This window comes from Phasianus colchicus, chromosome 1, assembly GCF_987193195.1.
Source record: "Phasianus colchicus chromosome 1, bPhaCol1.hap1.1, whole genome shotgun sequence".
Lineage (NCBI taxonomy): Eukaryota > Metazoa > Chordata > Aves > Galliformes > Phasianidae > Phasianus > Phasianus colchicus.
In genome coordinates, this window is record NC_143436.1 from 127721913 (window position 1) to 127736288 (window position 14376).

A 14376-nucleotide genomic window follows, 5' to 3' on the forward strand; every position below is an offset into this window, starting at 1 on the left:
CTGGTCTATCCAGGTCCCTCTGTAGTGCCTTTCTACTGTTATCAAAACAGAACTTTAATACTGTTTTTTTTAAAAGTAGAACATGAAAATTCATATTTAACAACTAGAATACATCTACTGTTGAATAGCTGCTCATTAAGAAGGGGATCTGTTCTGAGAAGACAAAGTGCCAGTGGGAAATTACATATAACTGTATGGTTAAAGATTCTATCAGAAGACACAAGCATAGAAAAATGTATATTTCTCATTTTGTACAACTGGATATTGTAAAAGACAAAGTTATTTTGTGCCTTTTGTGTAGTTGTACAAATGTACAAGTATTCATGCACTCTATCAGTTGTATTGAGGTACTAGATAATCCATTAAAAAACTGTCTGAAGGTACAAGAAAGGGGTGTGGGTGAGGAGGTTTAAATAACCAGATTAAAAATTCTCGCTTTCAGTTTCTCTCCCTCTTTATTTTACGTTCAGGCTTCTTTCATTGATATGTAAGCTGTAACAGTAACATACTTCACCTACTAGCTCAACTGCATTCTTTATGAAAACCTTGATTGCATGCTCTATAAATAACTTGACAGATACTGCTTTCAGTGTTCGAAGCATAGAGGAAAAAAAGGATGGTAAAATCATGTTCATAAGTCAGTGTTGAAGGTTTCAGGTTCAAAATAGGGACACAATCTCCAAAGATAGAAAAGGGAGTTATAAATCACATCCCTGTCTTTCATCCTGATCCAATTCTCTCTATGGTTGTTATACAGTTCTGGTATTTCTTTGAGATGGAAGAAATGTAATTCCACTTAGCAGCTTCATAGTACCCATGTTAAAAATGTTATACAGAGTCAAATTATCAGCAAAACCTTCACTAGCTTCCATCAAACTGTGTTCTCAGTCTGTATTTTTGAGATTCTCTACCTTTAGGATGTTAATCTTAATTCTGTAACATGAGCCCCATTCAGTGTCCTTGTTTCTTAGTTCTTTTCAGCACTATCTGTTTATGTATAACCTTCATCCAAGTATACAGAGAAGTCACTACGTTCCATATTAGTTTTGGCTTAAACCTTTACTGTGTTCTCAATCCCAATGATGATGACTCCCCACCCACCTCAAGCATGGAGCAAAAAAACGTATCATTTATGTGGTAGATCAAACAAAATGTTGGTTGCCCATTTTATTGCAGACTTCCATATTCTTATAGTCTGGAGAATCTCTGGTATTCTGTTATCTCAGGGTTATCTGAAACAAGTTGTGAGCTTTCTCCTACCAGTAGATATTTGCCTATCTCAAGCATAAAGTATTTCTTTTTCTTCACTGATTGAAGCATTTTGATCACAATATTAGATATCATTTCACTGTTGGTTTTTTTTTTTGTTTGTTTGTTTTGTTTTGTTTTTTTTTTTAATTAGGATCAATTTTCAGAAGTTTATTACTAACAGAAAAACTTTAAAATTTTGAAAGTGGTAGTATTGCTTTTTTTGTAAAGTGAATAATACACTAGCATATTTTGTGCTGATAATTTAACTTGTGTCATATCAGATACAAATGAAATCTGTTCAGCAGATAGTAACAAATTTTGAACAACACAGTGCTGCTATTACAACAAGCTACATTACACTGAAGTTTTCTATCATGGAGTATGCATTATTAAGACATTACTTAAATCTGGCCGATTAAAAAATGATACAGGAATGGCTGCTTAAAACTGCTTTAAAATCTTGTAAATAATGTTACAAGGAGATTTGCTTTGTACAAAGGTGTACTATAGAAAAAGGAAATCGTACTTAAGGAGGATTAGATAGCTCAGGAGGCTTATCAGAGAGTAAACAGGAGTCTTCTATCACTTACCTTTTAAATTCAGTCCTGTTCAGTAGTGACTGAAAGTCATTATTGTTTACTGACATATAAGACATGTTTGGGTTTTAGCCCAGATCACAACTGGAAAGCATCCACATCATAAATGGCAGAACTACAAATTTATTTAATCTGCATTCTTATTGACAATTTTCCCAGATCTGACCTGAAGACTTAATGTGCTTCAAGAGCTTAACTACTATCTTAGCTGAAAATAAAACAAAACCAGTCTCTTATGTTAGAGTAAGTGCAGGATGTAAGATTAGAGTGGGAAAATACTATTCATAAAGTACTTAACTGGCTTCATACCTTATTCCTAGAGTTACTGGATGAACATCTTTAATGATAACACAAACAACTTAAAAATAAACCTAGACTTCTCGCATATACCAGTATCAATTCAGAAAAGCAAGGTCAAGAGACATGCCAGGTATCACTCTCCAGAACTTCTGTTTCATCTTTTAAGTTTTCAGGCTCAGCTAAGATTATGTCACATTCATCATAGCTGGATAAAACAATTTAAGTCTGATTATCTATCATCTATAATATGGTGGTATCATTCTGCTTTGATTATCTTTTAAATTGACTTTGCACTGTTACAAATGACTACATCAAGCGAAAAATAATGGCAAATTAGGCTCATCTTGCAAAGATCTAAAGTACAAGATTTTTTTTTCTGGATAAAAAATAAGAATAGCTAATTCATTGTTTTACAAAAAGTGCTAAGAACGCTTTTTTTCTTTCATATTATCATTTACTTTGATTTTTACCACAATTCAGACTTATGAAAAGATTTACGATATATTTCTAGACTGATACTAAGAGAGTAGGATTCCAAATAGGGTTTGAAAGCACACAAATACTTTGCTATCTATTAAAATAAAGCTGTGGTAATTCACAATAACCGACATTAACAATTATATATTAATGAAAAGACATAGGTTTCAGCTGAAACTTACCGATACTATTTCTGTTTCTCAGAAGAATAAAAGATACTACTCTTTCCTACCATATTAAAGGAAAAAAAATATATTAAAAAAGCATATTAAAAAATCTAAGAATACAATTAAATTAAATACAATTACATTGTAATTAAAAAAATAGGTCAAGTGTAAGAGCCAATAGGCTTGTAAAATAACTTTTAAAATGAGAAGGAAAATACTTTTACTAAGAAATAGAAGACACGTTACATGCTACCCTATGTTTTGTTTTGTGAGTGCTTTAGACTATGATACCTACCCCAGAGCAAGTATTTTACTAAATTAGTTGTGAGCATATTTAGATTTCCTTTCCATAAATATCTTATGGTTTTCCAGAAATAGCTTTGAGATTATTTTTGGAAATGTTCTACTATTACCAATCTATTACTAAAACAGTGGAGTCTGAGAAAAAAATAGTCAATACAAATTTCTTGTACTACATTGCAATAGTCCCCACTTAGAACTTTGATTTACTTCACTTCAGAGTTGAACACAAGTCAAAAATGGAGAAAATGATCAACATGAATGATCACAGAAATTGTGTATTATCTTTTAAAACATATACATATTAATCCTGCATTAATACCCAAGGTTTCAATTACATTAATACTATTGGTTTAAAAATTAGGGACAGTGCTCTCAGTGAAAGACTGATCCAGAGCAATGATCCAGGTGCCAAGGTTAAGGATTCCACATGAACTACTCAGTAAAGGCTACTGAATTCTGTAGTGACAGTTATCCCTTCTGAACCATTTACCTTACATTACCCTATATTTGTCTTTACAATTTTCTAATAGTGATTTAAAAAACAAATATTCAGTCATCAAAATTTGGTGATTCATTGGAAAGGAAATTAATTAATAAGGTAAATAGGAACTCAGATTATATACAAGACCATAAAATTAGGGACAAAAGAGAAAAAAAAAAAAAAAAGATTCAATTCTATTGTATGATTTTCAGCCAAAAACAAAAACACACACACACACACACACAAAAAAACAACAACAAAAAATGCACAAAAGAATACTCTTAAGAAAAAGATCAGTCCTTAGATGATTGTTTCCTCATCTGTGGTTTATTTCTTTGTTTACTTCTGAAGTCCTTTCTTTGCATTTAGACACAAATATTTACTTTGTTCAACTCTAAAATGGATCACTATTATAATCCAAATGTGAGATTATTCTGCAATCTTTATTTCTCCCTGATAAATAAATAGGAAGTGAAATCTCTTCCTTTTTTTATTGTTTCCTGGTGTCTTTACTTAAACTCATTCAATCGGAGATTATTAGCATGCTAGTGTTCGTCTTACATAAACTCTACAGTAATGAAAGTTTCTGATTACTGATGTTTCTACAAATTATACTAGTGTAAATTTGAATAACTCTACCTATTGAAATATAGTGAGATTTCATTTAAAAGAGCTAGGGTTTACAAGTTCTGTTCTACATTTCACATCTTAATTTTTGCTTGTCCATCATTAGATACAGCAAGAAAACAGTGTACAATTTAGTAAGGAAAACCTATTTAAGATATAATCAGCATCCTCAATATCTGTAATCACTGTAGTAACATAATGCATTTTGCTTCTGTTTTCTTCAGTGAATAGTTCCTTGGTTCCTCCAGACTATCTCTTAGAAGTTATTGCCTGATTTGTTTTCAAGATATAAATCAATTTTAGAGAATAGTTTCTTTCCCTTTTTCTTGAAAATCTCAAAGAATCACAGAATGGTTAAAGGTTGGAACAGACCTCTGGTCCAGCACCTCACTCAGACTGGTTGCCCACGCCCATGTCCATACAGCATCTGAATATCTCCAAGGAGGAGACTTTACATCATCCCTAAGCTACCTGTGCCAGTGCTCCGTAGTAAGTAAGTGCTTTCTGATTTTCTGATGGAACCTTCTGTGCTACAGTTTGTACCCAATTTTCCTGTCAGCAGGCACAGAAAGAGTCTTTCATCTTTCTTGCCCACTCCTTCAGGTATTTGTAGATACTGATGAAATCCTCCTGTGCCTTCTATTCCCTATGTTGAATTGTCCCAGTACTCTCAGTTTTTCCTCATAGGAGAGAGACTCCAGTCCTGTAAATCACCTTTGCAGACCTCTGCTGGACTTCCTTCAGTAGCTCTATTATCTCTTTTCTACTGGGGAGACATGGAGCTACTCTCACAATATAGAATTTTACTGAACCTTTTAAGACATTTCAACCACATGCTTGAAGTAAGACACATTAAGATCCCACTCCTCTTATTCTAATTAACATCAGATGGCAAATTTTTTGCATCTTGGCATAACTTGATCCTAATACACAGTAAAAGAATATGGCAGAGAAGCAGTTACGTTTTTTCCAGCTTGCAGGGCATTCTCATAATAAAGACATCCAGCATAGTTACCTTACAGGAACCCAGCTTGTGCCAAACTACAGTTTCTGAGACATTTTTACACTTCAGACATTCACCATTGATTGTTCCACAAAGGATTAAAAACTGGTTAGTAGGCTTACTACAGTAAACAGAACAATAAACAGCCATTTCCAAAAGTGGTGTTGAATTAGTCTGTCTTCATGCAGCTTACATACAAGTTCACAGAGGGCTTCAGAACTCTTCACAGTGCTAACACTAATGAAATTAGTGTTATGCAATTTAGAGAAAAAAAAAAAATCTGAAAATATCCATTTATTTTCCTATACTGAATTAGAAATGAAAGAATGCAAGAAGAGAGGAAGGAAAAGAAATATAACACTCTGTTCATTCACTCATCATTTCTTTTTCCATTTTAGACTACAAGATTATTTTATCTACTCTCAGTTGAATTATAATTAATAGCATTAATAAGGTGCTTAGCCTACATTGAAACAAATTTAATGTTATTATCCAGAGAATAACTCTCTAAGGCATGTCACATACAGTGACATTGTAACTATGAATGCTTTAAACATTGAATTCTGTTAAGCACATCCCAGTATGCAAAAATAGTAAAAATACACAGACCTAAAGCTTATTCAAATACTTTGTATTTACTATTTTTGACATGGACTGTAATCATACTCTTCAATGTTGGTTTAATAAGTCACAAACATGAAACATTCAATAGAGTATTTTACTTAAGCTTTATATCTGTTTTTCACCTCCTAGCATGGAGATTGTCTTTCAATTGAATTATTGCCCAATTAGGTAATTTAATTTAAATAAATAAACAAATAAAAAGGGTGAACTGTCTTTCATTTAGGATTCTTAGTCAGAGTGGACTTCTCTGTCTTACTTTTAGAAAAGAAATTGTTCTCCCTCTTGCATATGACAGCTAGAACTTTCTTTCTGATACTAATTGGTCTCTCAAATCAGGGACAATATTTAATTTGCATTTCATGGCCCAGCTTGATATAAATTTTCATTTACTCTTACTTGACAACCATAACATTGTTTCTGTTGTTCTCCTCTAGGTTTTTCTTCTTTTTTTTTTTTTCTTCTCTTTTTAGTCATCCATAAAGGATTGATATTTATCAACACTCAACAAATTGTACACTGGAAATTTCTATTAGAAATGAATTGTAGTTGGTGATTGGTTCCCTTGAAAACATCAAACATTTTTAATGATGTACTATAATCATGTTTTCCATACATTCATTATTTATTTATTATGTTTGTACTATCTTTAATTAATGGATTGTGTAGCATATTGCTATATGTGGTATAGCTTATTCTTATTTATTTTGCAAATTACATTCCTTTGTGCATAAATACTAATTTCTGTTTAACAAATAATAATACAACCCTTTGTAGAAAGCTAATAGTTTTCATTTTTTTTTCAGCTTTTCCAGACAATTTCATTTAATTTTTCTACTGATGCCTTAAGAAGTACTCCAGGAAATCACGGTTACTGGCATCAATAATATAGTGAATAAATGTATTTTGTCTGATATAGTTGATTCATTAAGACTGGAATTTTCAGTGGAAGCTAATGGAAATAGTGCTCTCATCAACTATTAAAAAAAAAAAAAAAAAAAAAAGTCTAATGTTATTCCTTCAGCCTCTATTAGAATGTCAGACATAACCTTCTTTCATCATATTAATAATGAGGAAAAAATAGCAGAGAAACTAAACACATTTGCTCCCTCCTGGAGCCAAAATGCAATCTGTCCAAAGAGGAGTCTCATAAGACATATACTACACCAAATAACCAGATCCTCAGCTGAGACAAAATTTGGCATTTGTACACTAGTTTAAATTAGCCAAGAATCTGTTTCCTAATTGGTCTATCCTTGCTAGCTCTGATGCTCCTATAATAAAGGACAATGCTAGAAGAAACTCATGTTTCTCTTCTCTTGAGTTTTCCCAAAATTCCTATGCTATCACTACTAGATTTTTATATCTGATTTATCTCAATCATTCAAAGTCATATTTTGGTGTCCTGCAGTTTGAAACAGTTTGTGTGACACATCTCCTAAAAGTCTGTGGTTATTCTGGCTTTCATTGTGCTATCATTTCAGCATCATTACATAGTCTGAAACAGGACATGGCAGCTGCCTAGGTTTCCAGTGTGTTTAAACTCTAGAGCCACTCTCCTGAAGGGGGCAGCAAAACCCAAAGATAGCAAATGATCAATTGGGCTAGAACATCCTTGCTAATATGGAATAGAAAAAGAAGCTTACCACAGAGACGATGCAAACCGAAATGACAGAACTCATGAATACCCTTGTGAAGTGCAAGCACTTGATTTACTAAATACAAGTTGGCACTGATGGAACTGATCAAGATTCAGGATGTAATACATATTGAATTAAATCCTCTTTCTCTTTACAAAATCAGACATACAAAAGAGCTTTTTTTTCAACTTAATCCATTTACCCCACATACTAAAAGCCATTCCTTCCAAATGCATACAGTTTCTCATAAGGTTTTTCCCAAATTGTTTATTTCTGCAATTATTGTACTAAATAAACTACAAATCATTAACCGTACCTTGTTTTTGGTCCTGTAACTTCTGCAACTAGAATTCTTGATTCAAACGATGCAGAAGAATATACACAAGGTTTATCCACAAATGCTTGCATAGTTTAAAAATACGAGGGCTACTCCAAAATCAGTGCCTCTTAATTTATTATGTTGGCCTACATCAGAGGCAGATGGTGGCATGGCAGTAAAGGTTAAACCTTCCCACCAATATTCCACTACATTTTGTTGCTGTGTGACAGATGGCAGCAGAGGGACAGTCTGACAAAATGGCATCTGACATGGAAGTGCATGTAAAGCAAAGGGTGGAATTTAATTCCTCCATGCAGAAAAAATGGCATCCACTGACATTAATCAACACTTGCTGGACATTTATGAACACCAAACAGTGAATGTGAGCACAATGAGGTGGAAGGTGGTGCATTTCAGCAGTGGTTACAGCTACATGAAAGATTAGCCAAGTTCCAGACGGCCATGCAGATTTTTATAAGCATGGCATGCAGGCTCTTGTTCATCACTGGCAAAAATGCATAGCTAATGGTGGCTTGTAGATGTGAATTTGCTCTGACAAGTAGAGTTATTTTACTCTTTGTATCTGTTGTAGTTTCCATGGAAATAAATAGGAGGCATTATTTTCAGAGCACTCTACGTCCATATGCACCAAAGCTGAATTCATGAATAAGGAAACACCATTTTCATGAAGAAAGTCCACAATGATTTACCGTTATAGTCAAAGAAGTGCGTAAGTATTTGTAAGACATAACAAATTTGATCACAAAGTAGTTATTATATCTTACCTGTTTTTTCCCCCTGTTAGGGTCAATTATGTGTAACATACTACAGATATCTAAATTGCAGAATTCTATGTTTGATGGACATGCATGAATTACCTTCATTGATACTAAACTAAGATCAACATACCTACACTCCAATCCATTTCCTCCACAGCATCTCCATATAATCCATGCCTGCTTTTTCCTCTGAACATTTTTGAAGCATATAGAGCAGTATGGACATGAAGATAAGACAGGACAAGAAGAAATGGTGTATTATGGTTCCTGGGGAAAAAGAAAAATAAAACAAATAACTATAACAATAAAAAACCTAGATTTAGTCTGTTTTATAAAAAAAAAATTAGGAGCAAAATTGTTTTGGCAGTGGAGCTCAAAAAAAGCCAAAATAAATACAAAGTAGGGTAAAGTATCTGATTACAGGGTAAATTCTGAACACACAACAAACATACAGACAGTAAAAATTTCAATTAAGTGCACACTGAATTGAATGCATTAAAATAAATAAATAAATAAAATTAATCAGTTACTGTTTGCTATCTCTGTAGAAATAGATTTTATTTAAAGCCAGGAATCTAGCAGATTCTGGCTACAAGAATCTATTAGTTTTAGAAGTACATGTTTAAGAACCCTAACACAACTGCTGTTCAGAAACATACCCACTTAGGACAATATACATATGTATATACAGTCACTTTCTTCAACAAGGTCATATGGAAGGTAATAAACTAACTAGACTATTGTAAGAACCTGGGCCAATACCATAATATCAGACTGTGTCAAACCAAATATACTAGCACTTTCTCCTTTATCCAGACTAAGGTTTATGACAAAATCTTCTATTATTTAATGAGGTATTTTTTATGCATATGATTAGCATGTAACACTAGAAATACACTGCATTTTTATAAGCTGCATCAAGGCATAAATAATTTTAAAATGCATATTAATACAAAGGAATTGTTCTCCTCTCACTGTAATAAAGTCTCTATTGTTTTAATTCTACTTCTTGAACTGAGATGAAAGAGTGCAATAAACAGACTCTATAAATTTTGCTGTTCATGTGATATGTCAGCATGAGATTTACAATCAGCACCAGCAGCCTGTGAAGGAAAAGCTCAAATAAGAACATTTCTTTATGCATTATTTATAGAACTTTACTTTAAAGTGTGCAGTACTAGCTGAATTTACTACTATACGCTCTAACAACATTTGTAATACATTACACATACTGTAAATTTCAGTTGAATCACAAGAGTACTACCCAGAGAACTTGTCTGGATCTCACCTTAAGACATTCAGCTAATTATAGAGCATTTTGGGGGTTATTTACTGTTTTTTCCCTTATCACTTCTGCGGTGGATAATATATATGATTCATGCCAATATCAAAGGAAAACTAGATATTTCCTCATGCAGTTAATCCAACCATCTTTTACAGGGATGGAGGAACAATTCAGATATGCACATGCAAATTATTCATTTAAAAATATGTATTCTAATCTATGAACAAAGTATTTTCATAAAAGAGATTCATATGACATCAATATTCTACTAACAAGGAAAATTAACAAATGTAGTATATTTTGATCTTTTTAATTTCTCTCATGGATTGGATCTGTTCTGGCAGAAGTTGCATGGTTAAAACTTTCTTATTGGCACAGGCAGCAATGAATAAACACAGAAAGGCAAAATTTTACCTATTCATTGGATAACAGTGTTTCTGACTGGGAAGTTTTCTCCATAAATATATCTCCTTTTTTAAAAAGTGGTCAAGCAATCACAGAATAAATAGAGTATTTATCATGTGGGAAATTGAAAAGGAATATTTAAATTCCCTTCAGATAACTTTTCATATATCCTTTATGATCTCAGCACTGATAAACGTATTATAAAGTAGAGATTCCCAAAAATAAAAATATAATGTTCCTCATAAAATATACATTTACCATGAGGTTTGTATTTATTGTTATTTGGTAGGTCATATGTGTGGGAAACATTTCATTTCAGCAAAAATGATATAGGAGGCTTCTGAGTCGATTAAAAAGACTAAAAATGTCAGCATTTCAAATCAAAAAGATGTATACTTAAAATTTAATGTTCATTATGTATTTTAATCTAACACTGACCCTGCATTAAAGAACATTTCTACAAGGCAGCTGTTTCTGTTGTTTTTTACAATCTTAATTTTTTTAATGCATCTTAATCTTCAGCTTTTTCCTAAATCACAGTTCACTGAATTCAGTGCAATACATAAATTTTAGTGTGGAATACCACAAAAAAATATACTATTTACTTGTAACAATGCAGGCATGATTTATTTTTCATGCAAACTGTCTTGTTCTGATTTCACAGATTGTGCATACTTGTAAATGTATATCTGTATTGCTAAAGTGTGTTATTTTCAAGACACAGCAATTCTTTTCTTTAATGGAACTGATATAAAGATCAAACTTTCATAAAAGGCATCCAATCAATGACTAACATAGAGAGGCACTAAATCATTCTCTCCTTTGCAACCCAAATTGACAGGTTCTGATTGACAGCTCACTGTCAGCTGGAGAAGTGTCTCACCTATTAATATCCTATACAAGATCACAGGCAGCTATTTATCTCCTGCCAAAACTCCTTGAGGAGAATTATAAAAGACTACTTTTAATATGACCTTGAAATGGAATGACAATATCAGCTAGTAAGTAGGAGAGATATTTGACAATAACAGCTTCATTCTCCGGAATCACTTCAGTAAACAGCTCCTTCAAAGATGTATCATCACTATTTTTTACACACTTCAGACACAGGGAACTTCAGCTTCTAAAGATCTGAGGTTCACTTATCCAAATCTAGCAAGCAATTTTTATCCAAACACAAATCACATCCTTTTCAATCTACTGAATAGCAAGATAAATTACATGGATCCAACATACAACATTCCTTAGAGTACGCTCACCTGACAATGAAAACATCTAAATGCATCACATTGCTGGTAACACCACTGCACTATATAGTATTAAATTCTGCTTATTTACTGTGAGGAGTCTTTGCATTATTCAAATATTTAATTCAGGCTTGAGCTATTAAAAAAACAGCTTTAATATGAGGTCTCCCTTCACCTAACAGGTCCTTAACTCTTTTGTTGTTGTTGTTATTTCGTTTCAAGTATTTGCTGAACTAAAAGCTTCCTGGGTACTTCCGTTTGTCTTCCCAAACACTGATGTTCATCCAAAACCACTATGGCAGAGCAATAGGCAAGGTTTGGTATTTGTAGGCTTATGGCTGTCAAATCATTTTCTGCATGATTTAATTCTGGACACTAAGTGGGAACATGACATGACAGGGCTTAGTTTTACTTGCCAACAACAAACTTTGTATTAATCTTTAATATGATGAACACGTACTATCTTTCTGAACAAAAAATTTCTGCTAATGTGAAATTGTCCTCAAATTCCATCCTAAAGTACATGAATTTTTAAGCTACAGATCCTATAGTGGTGAAAGTATTCACAGCAGCTGTGAAAGTAGATACACCCAGCTTTGCCTGAAAATCATAGGATGAATAGCTTTGGGTCGGAAGAGATCTTAAAGTTCATCCAGTTTCACGCCCCCTGCTACAGGCAGAGTTGCCACCCAGATCAGGCTGCTCAGTGACCCATTTAACCTGGCCTTGAACACCTCTAGGGATGGGGCATTCATAATTTCTTCGGGCAGCTAGTGCCTTTGCCTCACCACCCTCTGAGTAAAAACTTTCCTCTGAACAGCTAATCTAAATTTCATCTCTTTCTGTTTAAAACCATTCCCCTTTGTCCTATCATTATCAGAGCATGTAAAAAGTCACTTTTCACCTTGTTTATAAGCTCCTTTTAAGAACTGAAAGGTCACAATGAGGTCTCCCCAGAGCTTTCTGATCTCCAGCCTGAACAAGCTCAGCTCCCTCAGCCCTTCTTCAAAGGAGAAGTTCTCCAGGTTTCTGATAATCTTCATTGCACTCCTCAGGAAACCCTTCAACAGTTCCATTTCTTTCTTGTGCTTCATGTCTACTGAGCTAGACAAACACTGTGCTTTATTAAAATGTGGTTGATTTCAGTACAACATGCCAACTGCCTAATATTAACACCTAGTGACACATGGAAAAATTCCAAACAAGTCTGTTAGAGTAGATGAAAATAAATCTAGATACATGACAGTCTTTCAAGCACTGAAATATAATAGGTAAGTAGTTTTTTTTGTTGTTGTTGTTTGTTTGTTTTTTAATAATAATAACTACTATCACAAATTTTGAACATTATGGCTATTAATCTATGACTGGAAAAAAAATCTGCATGAAAATTTCTCAGTATCATCTTTACTATTAAAACAAAATACCACCTTCCTTTAAAAACAAAATGTTATCAATTGTCATCAGCTATCTGAATTTGTTAAGAGAGAGATTCTGTAACATAGAGTGATACTTCTGTCCTACTGGTTTCTAAAAGGTTTAGAAATTGTCTAATTTGGATTGTCTGTGCAGCTGGTTATCTATTAAAGGAAATGCTGAAAAGACATGAGTGACAACCACACTGAACTTAAAATGAAATAATTAGCATCCATTTGACTTTCAGATATACTGTAATGTCTAGAGAGTATTCTGATATGTTTAAAATATGTACATGCACTTGCTCTTGGGGAAAAGTAAAATTAGAATTAACATACAGTGAGCTGACCTGCCCACTTATAATTAGTGAGCAATTAAATTTGTATTTGTTTGCATACATCAGATCTTTCACATGCAACTGTATATATTCTTTTGCAGTGTCATTTCCAAGTGTTCAATATTGTATTTACGCACTCTCTAACTATGAGCAAATAAAAAGAGTAATAAACATATTCTATACTGAGGAAGAAAAAATACTATGTCACCTTTCCAAAAAACAGAGTGAAGAAGAGTAAGCATAACAATGCATAACTATTCTGTGAAGAAATTCTAAGGATTGAAAAACTTCAAAACTCATGACTAAATATATATGTAGATAGATAGATACAACGAAGTCATAAAGTTGACAGTATGATAAAAACAATTAGAAAAGAGAATAACTGCAAGAAAATCCATTCAGAGCCTGAACTCTGAAGAACTTACAAAGACAGGTAATAGGTATAATGAACTTACATAGATAAAATATCTATTTTATATTGAGTGTTGTCTTTTTTATGCACATAACTACATATATATATACACATATAAAATTGCATGTGTACATGTCTGCTGTTAAAACCCTTTTGTTTCTTGATTGCCATTCCCCTACAAATGGCCAAAGTCAGTAGATAAATCACAAAAGCAATGGTCTATGGATACACTGACATAATGTCAGAACTAGTGTGTCAAAGTAAATATTGATTTTGTTGCTCACAATATTATATGGGGCAGATCAGTTCAGGCCATATACTTACATATGAAATCACTACAGGGCACAATTAAGATTGCTTGGGTGCTCTAATGGCTTTTCAACATCCTAATATGTTTGGATATATTTTTTTAATTTAGCTTTGACTCTAAACTGTCTGGGTTATAATTCTCAATGCAATTGCAGAATTCCTGTAATGAAGTTTATTGTAAATTACTAATATATACTATTAACTTTCACTTCAATTTTAAATAACTGTTGTCCAGAAATGGCTCTGAGAACAGAGGCCAAATGCTAGCTGATGTAAAGCCTCAACCTCCAGCTGAGTCAACAGAGCTGTGCTGACACAGACCATATTTTGTTTAGCCAGCTTTAAACGTTGACTAATTTATGTTTTTTGTGCATTATGAGAATGAATAAATAGTATTACCACTT

At 33.1% G+C, this 14376-nt stretch overlaps 1 protein-coding gene across 1 annotated transcript in view; it reads right to left on the minus strand.

The window, feature by feature from the left end:
* The window catches only part of STS (steroid sulfatase), a 96268-nt gene that overhangs the window by 60621 nt on the left and 21271 nt on the right, over positions 1-14376 (minus strand). Inside the window, exon 7 of the mRNA XM_090126007.1 lies at positions 8695-8831. Within this exon, the coding sequence (XP_089982133.1) occupies positions 8695-8831 (137 nt within the window). The remainder of the gene's footprint in view (positions 1-8694; positions 8832-14376) is intronic.